General features: G+C 38.8%; 1 protein-coding gene across 3 annotated transcripts; it reads right to left on the reverse strand.

Annotated features, from left to right (window-relative positions):
* Positions 1–4,057: 4,057 nt before the first annotated feature.
* On the reverse strand, positions 4,058–19,732 carry WBP11 (WW domain binding protein 11). 3 transcript variants are annotated; one of them, XM_023750062.1, is made up of 13 exons: positions 19,559–19,732; positions 18,601–18,670; positions 18,141–18,285; positions 17,353–17,384; positions 16,137–16,230; positions 13,542–13,738; positions 12,514–12,647; positions 11,891–12,090; positions 11,142–11,333; positions 8,750–8,851; positions 8,043–8,333; positions 6,617–6,799; positions 4,944–5,377 (listed from the first exon to the last, which is right to left on the reverse strand). In XM_023750062.1, exons 3-13 carry the CDS (start codon positions 18,202–18,204, stop codon positions 4,944–4,946), a joined length of 1,923 nt encoding a protein of 640 aa, XP_023605830.1. In that variant the 5' UTR covers positions 18,205–18,285; positions 18,601–18,670; positions 19,559–19,732. The 3 variants fall into 3 exon arrangements, with proteins under 3 accessions (XP_006084338.1, XP_023605832.1, XP_023605830.1); XM_006084276.3 differs by lacking the exon at positions 18,601–18,670 and having other exon boundaries at positions 4,058–5,377; positions 19,559–19,730; XM_023750064.1 differs by lacking the exons at positions 18,601–18,670; positions 19,559–19,732 and having other exon boundaries at positions 4,058–5,377; positions 18,093–18,226.
* Positions 19,733–21,588: the final 1,856 nt, after the last annotated feature.

Raw genomic sequence — 21,588 nt, forward strand, 5'->3', positions numbered from 1 at the left:
AACAGATTTTAATCTATATCTATATCTATCTATATATCTATGTGTATCTATCTATATCTATCTATATCTATATATATTTTTCTCCTTCTGACTGACCGCCCATCCATGCTACCATCCGACTGACTGATTGACTGGCCGGCGTACATATGACATGCACTGGCAATTTAAAAATAAATGTTGACTCGTGCATGCACAATACATATAAAGCTCTCGCTGGCTCGCATGCGTGTGTTTCAATCTGTCATTGTTGATCATGAATTTGACACTTCTATTATAGAAAAAGGGTGAATAGTGATATTAAGATATTTCTTCTAATTAATTTCAATGTGCATGAATCTGTGCACTGGGCCACTAGTGCATGCATTAAAGAGAATGATAGCACATTTGGATAGTAACTTGGGTCCTTGATAATTTTATCAAGCCATGCAATTAAAAAGCCAGCGCAACTTAATTCCAGTTATGGAAACGAAGGAGGGATAAGCCCTACATTGAACAAAATTATCTTTCTTTTAAACGAACCAGACAGGCGTCTGCTCATGAGGGCTTATTTGCTTTTGCTGTTAAGTACTTTTCTAATAAACTATCTTGTTCATGTCAAAAGCTTAAGTGACCATTGCAATTCCAAAAGATCCCTGATGAAGTTGTGCCTATTTAAGAGATAGGTGTACAAATTACTGTTATAATGAGTAGACATAAAGGAAGCAGGTGTTTGGCCTGGAAGAGGTGCAGTTTTAGATTAACTAGGAGAAATAATGTCTTGTAAAGATGTGTAATTTCTGATCCCCAGAACTTGGCCAATGGCCAGTCATTACCCATGGGTCCAGGCAGAGAAAAACTAAACAAACCAGTTCTCAGGAACAAAAAGACAAGCGTGAGGAAGAAGTCTATCAGAGTTAAAATGGCCACCTGAAACAGTTTGTCCTAAGGTCACTGGTCTGAGGAGAAATTCTGAAATATTCAGCTCTTGGAGATCAGCTCAGAAACAGGCTTTTCAGGCCTATGTCCATCTTCTTCCTACAGACTTTGCCTCTTACAGACAACACTAAATATTAAACAAGCTAACAAGCAATGAAAACAGGGAAGGGAAGACTAAAAACAGTTTTACCAAAGAATACTGGTCAGACAAAAAATTCTGGGAGATCTTATTCCTAGGGATACATAATAAACTCAACATTGAAGTGCTTCAACAAAATACAGAAACTCAATTCAGCATGAATTTAACCTCCCAGCCCTGAGCAGGTGGCACCTCATACAGAGATTCATGCTACTCATGAGTTGAGAGTCCTGGTCCCAGCAATGAGTGCTTTAGAATCAGTGGTTCTCAACCTTCCTAATGCCGCTACCCTTTAATACAGTTCATGTTGTGGTGACCCCCAATTTCATTGTTACAAATTGAACATAATTAATGACCCCCAATTTCATTGTTACAAATTGAACATAATTAAAGCATAGTGATTAATCACAAAAACAATACGTAAAAGGGTCGTTCGACCCCCAAAGGGGTCACGACCCACAGGTTGAGAACCACTGCTTCAGATGAATCTGTTTTCATCTATGCTTTCCATCCAAAGACCACCATGAACATGCCTGTAGTTAAACAAGTTGGGTTTATTGCTCTTTGCAGCAAGAGAGAATACATACTGTGGGGAGGTGTGGTGTGTTTCACTAAGAGGGTATTGGGATTTATTATAGGTTTTGGGTTTGTGTTCACTAACTTTGGGGCTTTGCCCAGGATTGCATGCTGTTGGGAATAGAGGGAAGCCTATAATTTGGGTAAATACCTCTAATAAGATGCAAGAAATGGAATGAGGCTAAAGTTGTAATTGGTGCATATGTTAATGCATGTTGGCCAGCATAGGGGTCTGTTTGGTCATTTTTGTATTTTGGACAACTCTCATATTTTTGTGTTCAGACATGATTGCAGAGTGCTTGTTTTGATTTTTCACAGCCGCAGAATGGCCTTGTCTGGTATTGGTGTTCTGTGGAAATTTCCACAATAAACCACTGTGTAGCTGTGTCAGGCCAACTCCTAGCAACACCAGTGCCTGCTAACAGTCCAGGCCTGTTCATGGGCTGCTTCCTCCTTTCTCAACAGCTAAAGGAAAACGTGTGACACGGAGAAGAGGGCTTGCTGAGGAGTGGAAGTAGACAGAAATCTCAAAGCAAATGTTGCAGTGTCTGAGCACCATGCAAGAGAGCTGCTGTCCATGGGTATTTCAGTTCCACATTTATGTACTTTAAATATCTGAGTCCTCTAACATCCCCTTGTTTTCATGTTCATCAAGGGACTTTTCATCTTGATTTTATCTTTTTGTGTGTCTTCATATAGAGTAACAATATTTTAGTTTAACATGGTAATCCATATATTTCTAATAATTTTAAATTTACATACTTATATATACTTATATATTTAAATGTATATATTAAATAAATGCGGTGGCCTTACTTTCCTCCCTTCTTCCAATATCCAGCTTCTCATTTGCCCAGTCCAAATAAAAATCGATGTTATCCTGATTTGAACTTGTCATATAATTAAAAAAAAATTGTCATAAAAAACATTCAACCCAATAAAAATCTAGACATTTATGTATGTTTACTAAGCCTTGGTTTTCTCATTCATAAAAGTAGGGAGCCATAGCCCATTTGGCTCAGTGGATAGACTGTTGGCTTGTGGACTGAAGGGTCCCAGGTTCGATTCTGGTCAAGGGCATATGCCTGGGTTGCAGGCTCAATCCCCAGTAGGGGGCATGCAGGAGGCAGCCAATCAATGATTCTCTCCTCATCATTGATATTTCTCTCTCCTCTCCTTCTTTCTAAAATCAATAAAAATATATATTTTTAAAAAGTAGGGTAATAATTCCTTATTATATAGCAGTTAGTGACTCGTGTATGGTAAGAGCTCAATCACTATTATCAGTGATTTATAATTTCTGCTTCACTTTTCTTTCCCTTTGGTATTTTCTCTCATTCAGTGTTTATGATAGTATCCTCTACCTGCCTCCTGAGCTTCATACTTCACCAGCCTACTCGAGATTTCCATGAGGTTATCTCACAGGGATCTGAAATGCAGCCTGTCCCAAACTGGGCCCATTCCCTTCATTACACCCCTCAATTAACATCTGTAAAATGAAGGAAATGATGGGTAGCTACTTCACAGGGTTGGGTAAGGATTAAATACACATAAAACACTTCGCAGGATGCCTGGCACACAGTAAACACCCTATGTTAGCGGTTCTACCATCCTTTTCCTCTACAGCTTCACACCTTTTATTCCCTACTGATGCTACCCACAACCCAAGCCCTAAATTGGAGACCCTAAATTATTCTCTTCTGCCTCACTCTCTACAGTAAATTGATAATCCAGTCTTGTGCTTTCTAGCTCTGCAATAGATCTTTCAACTCTTTTCCACCCTCCTGTGCTGTCTGGGTACTCTCCATCTTCGGCCTGCAGTGGTCTCCTAATGTGTCTTCCCACCCCTGGTCTTTCACCCTTGAGTCCATCTATCCCCTACCCATAGCCACAGGTCTCATTCTGAAATGCAAATATAGTTCTAAAAAACACATATTTACCATGTGCCAAACACTATTTTGAGTTTTACAGTATTAACAATTTATTGTACATATATTCAATGACTTCTCCCTCTTTCATACATTATTCAATAAATCTTATATTATTTTTTACGTTATAGGTACACATGAAAGGGATCTAAGATATAATGAAAAGTAAGAATAGGTATGCCTAGCCTGAATGCAATGCATACATTGTTTCATTATGTGTGTGTGTGCAGGAATGTGTGTGTCTGCCTATGGAATACACTATTTGGGCCACTGGATTAATCACATGAGCGTTTCAGCTTTGATACTCTCATCTCTAAAATGGAGAAAATATCTTTTGAAGTCATTTCCCAGAATTACAGGGTAGATGAGTTAGTGATTAAAGCACTTTGAAAATAAAATATTATCAATGCAAATTAACATCATTAAGCATTCTTATTCATTGTATGTGCTTTTATAAAGAAAAGCTTAATAAACTCAACACATTCAAAAAAGAAAGTAACCTTTTCTGATTTTTTAATAGTTTTGAAAATGTTTCAAAAGGTTTGCCATTCAATCAGGTCACAAAGCTCTGGGGGAAGTGTCATCTTTGAGGATAAGACTAAATATGTTCTTAGCAATAAATAACACCTCTCGATTTTTTAAAAGTCAACAAGGTAGTTCTGAGGGAAAATAATTATTTCTCTTCTTTATCCCTTAACTTTAAAACTTAGTTTAATCTCATTTTCAATAAGATTCTCATTCTGTACTTTTAAACCCAAGGTACTTTTCTGATCATAAAAAAGATAACATGTTTATACATTATTAGGAACTCAGAGGATCTTGGGGTAGAACATTTATTTCATGAAACACTCAAAAGTTTAGGTCAGTGGGAAATAATTTTAATTAAGGAATTGTACATTTTCTTCCCACATGTCTTGCTTGGTATTAGGAAATGACGTTGTGATCCATTTCACTACAATATTACAAAATATTTACAAGAAAATATTAAAAATAAACACAAAAGGCAAGATGGAGTAAAAGAAACTGTTTCCTCCCCCAAAAAATCTCTACTCCAGAGCCCACAGCACACAAGAGAATCAAAAACAAATATGCCCCAGATCACAAGTTCCAAAGGATTGGAGGGGAAGAAATGGGACGAAAGTGGTGGTATGAAAGGGAATGGACGTTTGCAGCAGAACTGCTTCAGTAACCAACCTAGCCTGAGTGAAATACCCTCTCTTGTATGCAGTGAATTCCAAACAAGGCTAAACTTTTAAGATATTCCTTCAACTGAAATTAGAAAATACCCTGACAATAAAAGTAGCTCTTTTGCCTAAGTTTCCTAAGAGCCTCTTTTTCCACGAACCAATGATATGAACAGAAGTGTGTTCGGGCATCAAAAGTTGTCACAGCAGCCCTTCCATTTCTTTCATAAAAGCTTCATATACATCATCCTTAGTTTGTACTGAGACGGGAACAGTTGGACCAGATTTGGGGGCTGCTTTGGCAAGAGGCACAGCAGAATCATCCTCTGACTTTCTCTGGGGAGCAGCAGTAGCCCCTTTATTCTCCCGACGGACCCTCAGTGCGGTGGGCACGAATCGAGTAATCTCTGCCTTGGGATTAGTGATTTGTGGCTTGGCACTGATGGTTGCTGTGGCTTTCTTCTCAATGGTGGCTGCACTGGTGTCATCCGCCTTGGGTCGCTGAATCAAATTGGGTGGAGCACTTAACACTCCTGGGTTTGGCAAGGGAGCCGGTGGGAAAAGCCCAGGTGGGGCAGGTCCGAGTGGAGGCACCAAAGGTGGGCGCATCATGCCAGGACGAGGTGGAGGGATACCTAAATGAAGGAGAAAACAGGCTGATGAACACAGCAGGAACTAATAAAATATAACTGTGACTAAGGTGTTAAAAACAGGCCGACAACTTTTAAAAAAATGGAAAATTTACATAAAATAAGCTGAAATCATGCTTACTATTTGAAACTTGACTATATTCTGGTAGTAAGGAATTTATTTATTATAAAACAATATTCACCTTTAGTCTGTATTTTATACTAATAGTAGTAGTGTTTTCTTCTCTTAACAATGTACTACTTTAAAATATAAAGTAAAACTGAAAACACCAACTAGTTTCAAATATGATTTTAAAATAGTTAAATTTCAAATTTGACAGTTCAAGAGTCTATTCTAGCTGTATAGTGTAGACAAGGTTGGGGTTTGATCTCCACACCACTCCTCTCCCCAAAATGGTAACTCCATGAGTGGGAAATAAGATACTGTAACTGATCACAATATGTCACCATTCCTGGAAAAGAATTGAAGTTCCAGTGACGGTTCAGACATACCATCAACATTTTACCAAGAATAGCAGGTTTAATTTTCTTCAACTGCCATTTTTATGAATGAATATTAAGTACCAAATTTTGTCAAATCTAAGATGCTACGGCTTATACAAACTCATAAATATTCCATATACAACTAAGAGAGGGAAAAAAAATGTCCAAGCTGGGGGCTTAAAAGACCTTCATATTAAACTGGGACGGTCAGTGCAGTAAACCAAAATTACACTTGCCACACATAACAACAAGGAAATGCATATCTAGCACTGATACTGGGTTGAGAAAAAAAACACCACCACCCTTGTGATTTTGAACTTTAAGTTGGTACTGATGTAGATGTATGGAATCACTACAATTATAAATGAAGAACTAAAAACTCAAATGGAGAGTTTAATCCAAAGTGGTCTCTGGCTAGAGAGTCCCTCAAGTGACAGGCAGAAATGATGCAAATACTCTATGAAAGAACTCAAGTTCAACCCAGGATAATAGCAATTAAAATCACCATTTTAAGATACCCCTTCATTTCAGGTTATTGAAATGTGAAAATATGTCCTAGAGCAAATAAAATATACAGAGTGGGGCAAAAGTAGGTTCACAGTTGGTTGAATAGAAAATGATACAATAATTAATCAATAATGCTACAAGAATAAACTGTGTTTGCATATCACAACTGTAGACCTACTTTTGCCCTACCCTGTATAGTAGACAAGTGTTCACTCTGGAAATCAAAAGCTTTACCTGGAGGTGCAGGGGGAGGTAGCCTTGGTGGGGGTCCCCGAGGAGGAGGGCCAGGAGGCAGACCTGGAGGCGGACCTGGAGGAGGGCCAGGGGGTCGGCCTGGTGGTGGTCCTGGAGGTAAAAGTCGGGGTAAAGGCCCTCGGAGTCCTGGCATTCCAGGTGGTCTCAGGAACGGAGGAGCTCCTGAAAAGATAAAAATAAATTCATGTCAAACAAATATATATCAAGCAGTAACTATGATATAAATAAAGGTAACTCAAATGTGGTATGATTTATCACTTTAACATGAAATCAGATAACTTCAAAAACTGATTGAAATGTGTGGAAGCAGAATTCATCCAACAAATATCTGAGCACCAGAGACAGGGTACTGAATTTCTTTCGGATCACCTCTTTATTTTCCAGCACTGACCAAAAGGATACGCAATCACAGCTCTGTTGGGCTGGAAACATATGAAGGTGAGAAGAATTTTTAAATGGTTCCAACATGAGCTGAAAATGGACTATAGAGTAAAGTGCTTTAATGACCTCCTGAAACTCATTAAGATAAAGACAAGGACCACTGAGAATGACATAAGATAGGTCATTTTGCTTTGGACCATAGGAAAAAGATGAACTCAATTGAAGAAAACTTAATTGGCTGTAGAAAAGGAATAAAATCATGAAAAGCCAAGAAGTCCTATACATTGTTTCATATTGTAAATAAACTTTTTATATTTTTAAGCCAAAGACCTGGTTAACACTTTCGTCTCTAACTATAAAGATTACACTGACATCCAATAATCCCCAAACCAAAGGATGTAAGATAATATTTACTGTGTTCTAGTACCACTGGCTACCAATTTTAAATGGGGCCAACTTGTCATATTAAAAAGTAGTATTAGCCAAAACCGGTTTGGCTCAGTGGATAGAGCGTCAGCTGCGGACTGAAAGGTCCCGGGTTCGATTCCGGTCAAGGGCATGTACCTGGGTTGCGGGCACATCCCCAGTAGGAGATGTGCAGGAGGCAGCTGATCGATGTTTCTCTCTCATCGATGTTTCTAACTCTCTATCTCTCTCCCTTCCTCTCTGTAAAAAAATCAATAAAATATTAAAAAAAATAGCATTAATTTAAAAAAAAAAAAAAGTAGTATTAAATAAACTCTTGGTTAAATACTCCAGATTCTGCCTGCTAGAATCAGAACTAAAGAATGATGAAAAAGGAAGCTCTTGGGAGAAAAAGATGGGTATCAGGAAAACTAAGTTGCAAACAATGCTGGAAGAATAAACCAGTTGCACTTATCTATCCTTTGAGAATCCTTGATTTCTTAAGGAATTGCGCTAGGATAAATAAGAAAACATCAATACTAATGATATATTTTTTGGAGTAACTTCACTCTAACCACATGTGGATTTAATTATTTACTCATAATATGGAAATGCTTACCTGGAGGTGGTCCAGGAGGAAGGCCCGTAGGTGGTCCAGGTGGCCGTAAAGGTGGAGCAGGAGGTGGTCCAAGAGGAGGTGGTCCTGGCATGGGAGGTGCTTGTATCTGAGAAGGGGGAACAGACTGTGGGGGAGCTTGCTGCTGTGAAGAAGCAGATGTGCCATCAGAAAGAGATTCCTCTTTATGCTGCTTTTGTGACTGCTTTTCTGCTTCAGAGTCATCAGAATCACCCTCATCATCGTCCTCTGAAAATTCCTCTACTTCTCGTCCCTCCTCAGGGATTTCCTGACCTGAAAGAAATTTTAAACCAGGTAAATGGAGTTGACTGATTTTTTACAGCCTATAAAAGAGTGATGTTTGAAGACATATGCTCAATAAATGCTTTCTTACAATTAACAACCAAATAGGCTTCTTCAATAAAATACCTAAGATGTGGAAGAATCAAGTGGCATTCTACTCTTCTGTGCTGGTGCAGCATGGTGGAGCAGGCTTTAGAACAAGACAGACCTGGATTTAAATGCCAGTTCAACCACTTACTAGCTGTGTGTAACTTTGGGCACCTTCATGTCTCCAAACCTTACCTTTTGTAAAATGAGGATTTGTTACTTATTTCAGGGTGGATGGGATACTAATTGGGAAAACGTATGTAAAGAAACTGGCATGAGGAAATACCAAAAGGTGATTCACTACTCTTTCCCTACCTTACCTGCCATTCGAAGCATCATGGCTTGAAGAGGAGTCAGCTCCTTAATGTTCTTCTTCTTCTTCCTGGATTTCCCAGGCATATCTGCAAATCGTACACTCAGACCTAAGGTGCCAGAGGAGGGAGAGAAAGGGGGGTGAATTGGCATCAACAAAATTCAATAAATGCTTACTAAATAACATATGCCTTAAATTACTAGACACAAATGCTGCCTGTAAATTTACTGTAAAACTTTGCAGAAGATAAGCACAGATAGAGAGAGCCATATTAAAGGTAGTATATAAAGTGCCAACTGCTGGTAAATACATGCTATAGTGACTTAAAAGTGATTAAAAAAAAACCAACTTCAATAATACTAATAACATCTTTATGCCAATAAAATTGAACACCCAGATAAAAATAGACAATTTTTAAGAATATAAGTTACTAAAATTGGTAAAAGAAGTGGTATGACCAGACTAAATAAAAATGAAACGGTAGTCAAAGATTTACTCACTAAAAGGCACCTGGCTAAAATGATATTTACAAAGAAATTCACCAAACATTACGTTACAAAAATTTCCTGTAAAAGGGCATAGGAAAGGATGGAATGCTATCCAGAACTCATGAAACTAGCATAATACTAAATGATATCAAAATGATATCATAAATGATACCAAAACTAACCTACTAGCCAACATAAAATATAAGCAAATTGAATGACAGTTTAAAAAAGAAAAGGAAATTGTAAACCCATAAGATTGGTCCCAGAAATGTAAGACGGTTTAACATCACAAAGCTATAATGTAAATCTTTTGCCTTTTACCCTAGACAAGCCATAATGCAGTTCATTACAATAAAAAACAACATTCTGACAGATGCTTAAAAAGTATTTATTATAGTTCTTAGAAAACTAGAACTAGAAGGAAATTCTTAACTGACAAAAAGGCTATTCACTAGACACTTTTCAATGTCATATGAAATGATGCAGTGTTAGGAGCATTCTTGGTAAACATTTACAAAAGGATAGGAGTTCCATGCGGGCCGGCTTTAGTTTTGTTTCCACCACATCCTTAGTGTCTGCAAAAATGCCTTGCATATAGTAAAAACTCAGTAAATATTATCTGAATGAATGCACTGATCACCAAGTGTGCATTGATAAGTACATGTTAAAAAAACCAGTTGTCAGAAAGAGGAAAATAAGGCAAAGATCACAAGGTCCCAGAAGAAATGGGAGCCGCTGTGGCTCTAAGGCAGTGGTTCTCAACCTTCCTAATGCCGCGACCCTTTAATACAGTTCCTCATGTTGTGGTGACCCCCAACCATAAAATTATTTTCGTTGCTACTTCTTAACTGTAATTTTGCTACTGTTATGAATCGTAATGTAAATATCCGATATGCAGGATGTATTTTCATTGTTATAAATTGAACATAATTCAAGCATAGTGATTAATCACAAAAACAATACGTAATTATATATGTGTTTTCCGATGGTCTTAGGCGACCCCTGTGAAAGGGTCATTCGACCCCCAAAGGGGTCGCGACCCGCAGGTTGAGAACCGCTGCTCTAAGGGCTTTCTACTTTCTAGTACTAGCTCCATAGTAAGGGTGCCCCATAATTTTTCATTACCAGTTCTCTCTAGCCACCCTTTTAAACTAGATTTTTCATTTGCAACCATAATTCGTAAGAAACAGGAGAAAAAATTGTCATCATTATAAGTACTAATATTGGTAGTCTTATTAAAACATAAATACAGAAATGTAGGCTACAAAAATAATTCCAAAAGAAGCTCTAAGACTATTGGGGTGTGATGCATTATACATTTTATAATGCTCGGTACCTATTACAATGGTTGAAATTTTCTTGATGAATGTCAGTTACTTTTTAAAATCACACCTAACTCAGTCTGAATTTATAATAATCAAACACATAACATACATTATGGATATAACCTGTTTCCATTAAGTCATGACTCCACTCAAAGGCCTATTTGTATAATTATGGTTCTGGTTCATGTAATATACTATGATCACACATAATTTAAAGGGCTTCAAATGTAGATATTTAAATAGACTTATTAGAAAACAAAAATGTGAATGTGGTTTTCCCAATATAGTTATGTGGTTTTTATCCTTTCTTTCCTGTACATGCCCATGAGTACATCTTTATGCTGTTGAATAGCTATTATTTTTTCCCCCAAAAGTGAACTTTATTACATAGACATTTTTATTATATTACATCCATTAGTACTTAGTATGTGTCAAGAACTTTGAGATACCTGAGATATAAAGAATATAGCTATGATCCTTCCTTGCAAGGAGCTCACAATTATTTCCACAGATAAATTAATAAATCAGGACCTTCAGTCTGTGTCCTGTTTATTGATCAATACCTGGAACTTTCATCTGCACATACCTGATTTTTTTTCTTCATTGTTATTTCTTTCATTATCATCACGGTGCACAAATTCATCTCCGTCACTTTCTCCGTCTGATCTGTCAGTGTCGCTATCATCAGTACTGTCATCATGCTTATCTTGATCCATGTCCTCAGGATAGCCATCATCTTCACTGGTGCTGGAAACATCATCATCATGACCCCGTTGAGCTGAAAAGGGAGGAGGGAACAGGGAACACGTAATATGACTGGATCCTCCTTTACCTGATACTCCGAAACACAGAAAATTATGCTCATTATGTAACACAATTATCTAATTGTTTTAAAAATTTGTGTAGATCTCAGCTATTCAGATGGTCTGACAATATTTTCATTTGGCAATAGTTAAAATTCAAATTTGAAAATAAATTACACTTAGAAGGTTGTATACATACACATATACACAATCACTGTGACTATACAATAATACTCAGCGCAGATGACAAAGCTGAAAGGGAAACAGATAGCTAAGTCTTAGGGAATTGGTAGTAAGTGGTATTTCTAAGAATAGCCCAATTTGAAACACAATAAACAGTTCTATGCTTTGTTATGTTTGATGCTTTTACTTGGCTAGATCCTATGATTTATCCATCCTTTAGTATGTATATGGTATCCTTATTTATTTCCCAAATTCTGAGGGTGGTGAACAAGATGTGAAACGGGGCCAACAACAACAAAAAAATGATAGTGGAAAGGCTGTAAGAGCAAAAGGAACATTCACGCCTTACCAAGTTCAGGACTATATAACATGTCTTCATCTCGTCGGCGAGGGGGAAGATCCAGGGCAAAGCCCACTTTACGGCCATACATTTGCAAGACCTGAGGAGGAGGTGGACCAGGGGGTGGACCTGGAGGTTTTCTACCAGGGGGCAAACGTGGAACACCATGCCCAAGAAGAGGAAGAATAGAAACTGCCCTAGTTGGAGGTCTGTAAAGAAAATTTTATAGGTATCACATTAACAGTGTATTTACTTCCTCCTCTAAACAATTTCCAAGGAACTTTAAAATTTCATTTTTAATCAATTCAGATGCTGCTTATATACACATTGTCTTTTATTTCCTGCTGCATTAATTTTGGCTCTACTTCGGCTCTCAACCTGTGGGTCGCGACCCCTTTGGTGGTCGAATGACCCTTTCACAGGGTCGCCTAAGACCATCCTGCATATCAGATATTTACATTACGATTCATAACAGTAGCAAAATTACAGTTATGAAGTAGCAACGAAAATAATTTTATGGTTGGGTCACAACATGAGGAACTATATTTAAAGGGCCAGAAGGTTGAGAACCACTGCTCTAGATAGTCCAGCGGTGCTTTTAATACGTGCAATTTGATTATGCTACAACCTACCCATAGGCTGAGGTCTTCTTAAGGATGGAGGGTGGCTGGGCACCAGGAAGTGGAATGTCCTGGATCAAGATGTTGGAAGGAGCATGAGGCATATCTGGCAAAGGGATACTATCCACTTCCACATGCTGAGCATTCTGCAACAGAGAGAATCTGTTAGTTGAAGGGTAAGAGTAATCCACAAACTCAACACTAAAAATTCAGTGTCAGCTGAATAACTTGGGATTTGCTTTTCACCTAACATAAATGTCACAGAATAAGAACAGGCCTAATTAATATTTCCAGTCTGTCAATAAATTGAAAAAAATCTATCTCCTCTAAAAGAACCATACCCAATTGTTTTTCTCCCTGTATCAATGAATTTTTTGGTTTTGGTTTGAAATAGCTGCTGTTTAGAGAAGTCCAATTGTCTAAGTGTCTAGTACTAAAGTCACCATATTTAATATTCTGGATGATAAATAACACATATGAATTAACAGTACACTTCCAGTGGCAGAGCTTGGGCTCTAAAATTAGTCTGACTTTGATGAAGTTCTGTCACATATTAGCTGCATGACTGAGCAAGTTATCTTAGTTTTCTCTGTAAATGGGACCCATACTACCTACTTTACAAAAATTATAGCATTTGTTTTTTTACAATTTTATTTTGAGGCAAAATTTACAATGACATTTAAAATTCAATGAGTTCTGACAAAGGCATGTTTTCATACTAATTCCCAGTTAATCCCTAATGCTATCCCAAAACAATTGCCGCTACAATTTATTTCCTGTGCTACAATATCATACAAATGGAATCATAACTACAGAAGTTTGGTATGTTTTGTTTTTGATATTTAAAAATACCTGAGCAATTTCCAGTTTTTGTCTATTACTGTGTTGGCAGATGGATTAATTTTTCTTGTATATGTTCAGTTTGATAAGAAATTGCCAAGAGTAAGAGGTTAGTTCAACAATCAATTCTCCCATTAACAGGTTTAAGAGCAAATCTAAATATAACACTTTAGTTTCTCTTTCAAAAGAAATTTAATTACCTTCACAGCATCAAAATATTGGCTAAGTTGAGCCCTTTTCTGTTCATAATCTACTTCTAGCTTTCTCAATTCTTTGTAAGTATCTGGATTCTCTTTTTCATAGAGTCGTAGAATACGTTCAAAGGTTTCACGCAGCTTTTTACGCTTGTCTTTAAGCACCTTCTCATTTAATTGTGGCTGTTGCACTGGGTTAAACTCTGAGAGAAAAGAGCAGATTATGGAATTAAACTCAAAAAGGTCACTTCATTTAGGTTGTCAACATGATTTAATAAAAAATTTTTATGGTAACATTTTTAAAAGAGAGCTAGGCACCAGATATATTCTACAATTTCTAAAGAACTGCAATAGGTACTAGTGAAAATTACACCTTTTAAAGAGGGCCATTTATTGTATTTTCCTAAGAAATGTCACCTAATTAATTTCCATCATCACTGTAATAAAAATCAATTTTCACTCCTCTATGCTAATAACTTGATATAGGTAAGTGTCAGCCAGAGAGACCTATATCCCTGGCTCTGTCATTTAATTCTGAGATCTTAGGCACGTTAGTGTCTGGCTCATCACTTAACTATGGTGTTGTCTCGCTACCATATAACCTTCTCTTCCCAAGTCTGCCTGGTCAGTCAGACCTGCCCCCCTCCATCACCCTTGCCAGTGACTGACTCAGAGATCAAATGGTACACGATCCAAACTGGGGCCAGATCCCTGTCTGAGGTTTAAAATGCAGATGTGGGAGAGAGAAGCTTTCACAAGCAGAGATGAGATGAAATAAACCTAGAGCTATCTGTGTGTGGCCTTGTCTCCCAACCGCCATTCATTACCCATACTTATTCTACCTTCCCCCCCCAAGAAATTCATGAGCAGTATTCTGAATAAAGATAACATACAAAAGACCAGAGAGAGACGAATAGGCTTGATAATGATATCTGGGTTTTTGAGGTCAGCAGCCCTCAGGGATTTCCCAGTTATGGGAGTCAATGTATAATTTCTTTTTTCTGATTAAGTTAGTTTGTACTGAGTTTTCTAAATTGTAATTAGAGTGCTGATATAGTGTTCCCTTCTCCCTTTTCCTTAAAGAATAACAAGTTTAATTATCTTCTTCCCTAAATCTCATTAACTATTAACCTTGTCAATTTATTCAAAACCAGAGGGTATTGTCTTACACCATAGTATTCCTGGTGCGATTAAACTTCCTAAATCAATGTAGGATCATTTAATAGGTAATATCCTGATACTCTGGGGACAGCATTTGTCCTTACTGGAATTTAGACCAGAGGCAACAAGTGGATCAGTTACAGCTGAACTGGGAAAGATTTGGCACCATGCAGCCTGGCCCAGAACTCTTGCCCAGGTTAGTGCACAGGCTCTGCCAAATTACTTTAGAATGCTTGTAATACTGCATGCACATAAAGCTGGATTTTTTTGGACCCCCATTTAATGCATCGTCAAGGAGATCCACTGTAATTCTTTAACTTACTGTTTTTGGGCAAACACTGAAATATTTTGGGTACCTTTGTAAACAAAACTTATAAGGATCACTTTAATATGTAATCAAAAAAAGTGGCAGAGGGCCCTAACCGGATTGGCTCAGTGGATAGAGCTTTGGCCTGGGGACTGAAGGGTCCCCGGTTCGATTCCAGTCAGGGGCATGTACCTTGGTTGCGGGCACATCCCCAGTTGGGGTGTGCGGGAGGCAGCTGATTGATGTTTCTCTCTCATCGATGTTTCTGGCTCTCTATCCTTCTCCCTTCCTCTCTGTAAAAAATCAATAAAATACATAAAAAAAAAAAAGTGGCATAGGAAGAAGAGTGGCAAAAACCCGACAGTTGAAAAGCACATAGGAGTTGACTAATTTTGCATGTTGGGAAACTTCTATTAAAAGAAAAATTAAAAATCCCATGTTCTAATATTAAGAAAATAAGTATTTGTGATTGGAATAAATTTCCAGTGGCAGAATCACACATCTCTATCTACCTTAGATGCAAGGAAAGATAACATCTAGGTACCTCGTGTGATTCCAGTTATGACAAAGCAGTGATAATGAAGATTCCTATAGAGACTGAATAAAAATATGAAATGTGAAAAAAAAAAAGGGGAGGGACCCCAATATGGTAATTGATATTAAGTATTTGATGATTTCTGCTACATCCTTACTAAGTAGTCAAGTATCTTTGGATCATCTCATTGGAAAAAATGGGAAACTAATATATTCATGGGGCCTAATAGATTTACTCGGTAACTGTCAAAATTAAAAAACAAAACAAGACAAACAAAAAACCCCAAGGTGATTTCAGAAGCCAGATTTCCGTCTTCTCTCAAAAACAATGAGCTGGCCATGTGGGTGTTTATTACCTGGTAACAATAAGCGCAAGCTAAATAATGGCTTCCCTCTTATTCCAGATGATATCTTCAGTTTACAATTAACTCCCCACCAGCCCATTTTGTTGTGATATTAAAACCAAATTCAAAGGTCAAATGCCACCATGCTTTAGTTTTTCTTATGCCTGCTCTGCTTCACTCATTATCTGCTTGCCTGCCTTTGTGTATCAGACTGATATTCCTGCCATAAAATCTAGCCCTTTAATAAATTCTTACCCATTTCATCCAATTTCTCCATGTCCCGGATAATTTGTTTGGGATCCTTCATCTTCAGAACTGCAGCTCGTACCATCATGCGCTGTTTTTTGTTCTTAGGAAAAGGAAAGAGCAGTATGTCAAGAAGCTGGACACTCATGAGTTTTTATTTCAATCTGCTTCAAGAATCTATTTAAACTGGGATTGAACTTCTTGGTTTCTCATCTGGTTTCAACCACCAGAAACAGAACTATGTAACTTTTTACTCTAAAGAAATGTTTCAAATTTAGACAAAGAGGTAAATAATTGTTATTTATTAGATGTGCTTTCTGAGGCAAGTATTTGTGAGACCTAAAGCAGTCACTTAAAATATTTTAGCTTTTTAATTTAATAAACAAAGGTTTCAGCTACATTCTAAAATTATATACCAGAATTACATATTGCAGAATTTTAATGCTAAACAATGCAACAAGAATACACAATTGAAACCAATTAAAATCTTAACATTTTCTCAACATGCTAAGGCAGGATACTAATAAGTAAACCCTTCCTTATTCTGGGAAGCACTTTGTCACAAATTCATCATCTACAAAACCAGGAAAATGAACAATTCAGCATCACATTTATTTTCATTCACTAGTTCAGTAGCTGTTAACAAACTACTATATTATAATAACTAACAAAAAACTTACTTTCAAAAGTATTTCTTTAGCTCACTGGGAAAGGTAATAAGTAAACAATGTGACACACTGTGAGCTATCTGCAAGGTTACTTACTTCAGTTTCCAAGTACAGATGGCCCCTAACTTCCCATGGTATGACTTTACCATGGTGCCAAAGTCATATGCATTCAGTAGAAACTGTACTTCAAATTTAGATCCCTTCCTGGGCTAGCCGTATGCAGTACAATACTCTCTCATGATGCTGGGCAGCAGCAAGATGATTTTGCCCAACTGTAGACTAATGTAAGTGTTCTGAGCATGTTTAAGGTAAGGTAGGCTAAGCTATTAAAAGCATTTTTACTTAAGATATTTTCAATTTATGATGGATTTATCAGGACATAACAGTAACCTCATCTTAAGTCAAGGAGCATTTATATGATATTTCGGATTAGTAAATTTTATGGCTTACTATAAGAAGTATAAAGTATATTTTCTGGCAAATAATTAAAAATGTCATATTAAAATCCACCCATCCCAAATGTAAGATGTGACAAATTTGATCATCTGAAATCATACCTTCTTTAATTCTCTTTTCCGGGCTTCTTTTCCTTGAGAAAGAGAAAGAGAGAATACAGACCTTTCAAATCGTGACCATTATTATAGCATTTTCTCAACACAGATAATTCGTATTGTGTGTGGCTGTCCTGTACACTGTGGATTCTTTAGCAGCATCACTGGCTTCTACCTACTGGATGCTACTAGCACCCTTCTAATTTTGCCAACTAAAAATATCAACATTATTTTTGTTTTCTTAAGAATTAGGAACACAAAGAAAAAAGATGCCATGAAATGTTAAAGAACCTGCAAAATTAATTTGTTCAGAATTCTGAATACAAAAAGAAAGCTTTGAGTCAGCGGTTCTCAACCTGTGGGTCGCAACCCCTCTGGGGGTCGAACGACCCTTTCACAGGGGTCGCCTAAATACACCCTGCATATCAGATATTTACATTACGATTCATAACAGTAGCAAAATTACAGTTATGAAGTAGCAACGGAAATAATTTTATGGTTGGGGGTCACCACAACATGAGGAACTGTATTAAAGGGTTGCGGCATTAGGAAGGCAGAGAACCACTGCTTTAAGCTAATTTTACTGTGCAATTCAATCAAATTAGAAATAGGGGTGTGAATTTCTTTTGTATGTTTGAAGTGTTAATCATGTGCCCACAAGAACACTGGATAACTTCACACAACTGACTCCTAGCACTGCTGATCTTGTAATTAGGACATCATGAAATAGATTCCCTAACGCTTACAATTTCTACCGCTTCTCTTCTTCAGCATCCCCATTAATGGATACTTACGGGCTTGGTCTGTGGGGTTCATAAATTTTCCACTCTTGGTGGATGATGTGGATCTTCGTCCCATGTTGACAATCTGTACGGTTCACTTGTTTATTTAAAAAAAACACCACCAAAGCTACCAGGATCAACATAAGAATGTCCAAACCTGTAGAAAAGTTGTACAAGAGCATATTAGAGCTCATCTGAGCCAAACTGATGACCTGCCGGGCAGCGAGATCTCAACATTGCTCTGGGTAATGACAGTTTTTTTTTTCCTTCTCATAACAATTTTTTTTAAAAATTTTGTTTTATTGCTTAAAGTATTACAAAAAGCATTACACATGTCTCCTTTTTCCCCCCCATGTAATGACAGTTTTGCAGTCCCTTTTATACCTTTGGAATTAAGGAGGGAATGTGAGCACCAGGACATTTGAGGGGGGAGAAAGCAAAGGGGGTGGGGGATGGGGGACGAGGGAAATACCTAGGATTGGGTTTCAGGATAGTTAATCGGATAATGTGGCCCCTCGAAGGTCCTTAAGCTTCCGAGGGGCCTGAAAAAGCATTTTAAAAGTGTGTTAACCTAGAAGCACACATACATACACACACACAATGGCCAGGGCTCGCGTAGCAAAACCATAAACCTTTTACGGGGAACGTTACAGGCCAGAGGTAGAGCTTTTAGTAGATCTTACAACGACACCTTTCCCTCTTTATAAAGATTTTATCAGGTATGACCAGTCAGTGCCTCTTTCAGCAAGTGTTCAATTGCCCCGACTTCTGCCAAAGGTTGCAAAGCGCCCCGGCGGCACCGAATTTACCCGGTGAAGGGGTTCCTCCTCCGACCCCGGGCCGCGGAAGCCAGCAGAGCGGGCACCAGCACCCGCTCTCCCACCTCGGACGGCCGACCTGCGTGGCTTTCCTCCCTCAGGCCTCCCCGGGCTCCTGCGGAACCAGAAGGCTATTTACAGTCATTTTTACTGAAGGCAGCGGAACTTCGGTCTGCGCACACGACTGTTTGGTCTTAAAGCAGAGGCGACGGGGAAACCGGGCCACAAAGCCACGAGGGACCGCTAACCAGGCAGAGCGGCTCCCGGGGAAGGAGCCCGCTCCCGCCAGCCGTCACCGCGGCGGCAACTGCCGCAACCATAGCGACGGTTGACCCCGACTCGAGGTGCAGATACCAAGCCCAAGGCCACCTACCGATCACCGTGGACAGACCGGAGGCGGCGCTAACCCACCCGGGCGAAGTCCGCCGCTTCACCGCCGGTCGCCGCTCCGCCCCAGGCTCGGGGATCCCGTCAGTCCGTGACCCGGGAGACCCCAACCGCGGAGAGGAAGAGCGGGGGCCAAAGGGCCTACTGTCCCCGCGGCGACCGCGCGGGCCCCTGGAAGGGACGGGCGAGATGAAGAACCCGATGGGGACGATCCCGCACACTCACGCTTCTGCTGGGCTCTGGGACTGCGAGAAGCCGGGAGGGGAGGATTCTCGGCCTCTTTCCCTTCGTAGGGGCCTTCACCGCGGCTCCCGGTCAGCTATCCAGCAACCGCCATCTTGAAACCTCGCGCCCCGCCACCGTCCCTACGTCACTTCCTCTCCCCGTGGGCCTGAGATCTCAGCGTTTCTCGGCCCTGGAAATGTAGCGCGTAACCAAGGACTCCACGGCTGGAGTCGCTTCCGCTCCAAGACAGAACCCAATTTGTTGGTTATTTGCTCAGAGCCCGCCCTAAGGTTACGCAGTACAAAGACGCCAAGTTGATCGACACTTCTGTAGGCCAATAGGAATAAGAAATCGAGCCAGCTCGGATATGATTGGCTGGTGTGAAGACGGCCCTGCCTCTTGGGCCCGAGGTATTCTAACCTAATTCCGGTTGCTTGATTGATTGCTTTAGACCGGCGGATTCAACACTGAGAAGTGTGTGGTGGTGTTTCTGCGACCCGGAGTTGTATTGGTTCTGGGACTCTTTTTTTTTTTTCTTTTCATGACGTAAGCTAGTGTGATCTTTTAGGAATATCTGTTTGGAAACGAATCCCCGAAAAAAAAAAAAAGTATATATATATTTGCTACTGTGTTTTGCCAGCGTCATGTCCGTCTGGAAGTTCAGTAGTTGTTTGTAGACAGGAGCGAATGAATCAGTGCCCTTATCGGAGTCCCAGATTGCTGGTCTACAGGATTACTTTTTGGAAGGGAAGTGTGGGGATACATGTACTGTCAGTTTTAAATTTACGACACCAGCCCCCAATCCCGTGTGATGTCACTACACGTAGTCGATTATTCCCTTAGTTCTAGTGTTCGAAGGTTCTTTCTTTCTCTTCCATCCGCTCTTTCTCTAAGACTCCTCTTCTGTCATTTCCTCTTAAAGGTAATTTTAAATACTTAAAAAATTCTCCCCTTAAAGAATACACTTGTTTATTTCGGATCTTAATCTGAATATTCCTTATAGGAAAATGTTAGATATAGGTCAATTCCGACAATCCGTTATTAATATTCTAAAATACTGGTGGAGATATTAATGTTTAGTAGAATATTTAAATGTGCACTTAGCTATTTAAGATTGGTCCTTTATCTGAACTAACTTTCGTTTTAGGAAATTCTTGATTTGGTTTTAGACTGACTTGAGTCTCAGAACAGTAAAACGATCTTGTAGTTTATAGCTTATAAACCAGGTAATAAACAACAAAAATATTTAATATTGAAGGTGAACTAAATTGTGATATTTTGGAACTAATATTAAAAATCAATGATAGAAGAGAAAATGAATATTTTTGAAAAATTAATGTATTTCATCTAGCTTTTACTTTTTGAGATACGCTGAGGCTTTTAAATTTCAAGACATTTCTTGAATTTGGATGCAAGAATCAACTATAACAAACACATTCTTGCATCAACAGCTTATTAATAATTTTGTAAGTATAATCTAAGAGTCTCAATGGGAAATTATTAGTTGGTGCAGGATTTAGAAAACATTTCCATCTGCAGAAATTTAACTGAACCATTAGGCCTCCATAGCCTCTGGATATATCTGAAATTAATGTAATTAATGAAATGGGCTATCCAAAGCTTTACATAGCAAGGGCAACTTCCTCCATTCTGCTAGCATTGAAAGTGAAATATTTTTTTTTCTGAAAACTCAAAAGATCAATTAGGATTTTCCTTTGAATGACAAATTCTTTTTCTTTTAAAATACATTTTTATTGATTTCAGAGAGGAAGGGAGAGAGAGAGAGAGAGAGAGAGAGAGAGCGAGCTCAATGATGAGAAATAATAATTGATGGGCTGCCTCCTGCACGCCTCCTATTGGGGATTGAGCCTGCAACCCGGGCATGTGCCCTTGACTGGATCGAACCCGGGACCTGTCAGTCTGCAAGCCGACACTCTATCCACTGAGCCAAACCAGCCAGGGCTGAATGACAAATTCTTGAAAGAATTGCTACTTCCTCTCCTGCACTCTGAATGCATTATATGCAGGTG

Source organism: Myotis lucifugus, unplaced genomic scaffold, assembly GCF_000147115.1.
Source record: "Myotis lucifugus unplaced genomic scaffold, Myoluc2.0 scaffold_10, whole genome shotgun sequence".
Lineage (NCBI taxonomy): Eukaryota > Metazoa > Chordata > Mammalia > Chiroptera > Vespertilionidae > Myotis > Myotis lucifugus.

Bases quoted from the DNA above. Each gene is read 5' to 3' on its own strand.
- WBP11 (XM_006084276.3), bottom strand. From the start codon at position 18,204: ATGGGACGAAGATCCACATCATCCACCAAGAGTGGAAAATTTATGAAC. The intron at 13,739-16,136 runs GTAAGAATTTAT...CTTTTCTCTCAG, and splicing joins GGAGAAATTGGATGAAATGG to AGTTTAACCCAGTGCAACAG. The intron at 12,091-12,513 runs GTAGGTTGTAGC...TTTTCTTTACAG, and splicing joins AAGAAGACCTCAGCCTATGG to ACCTCCAACTAGGGCAGTTT.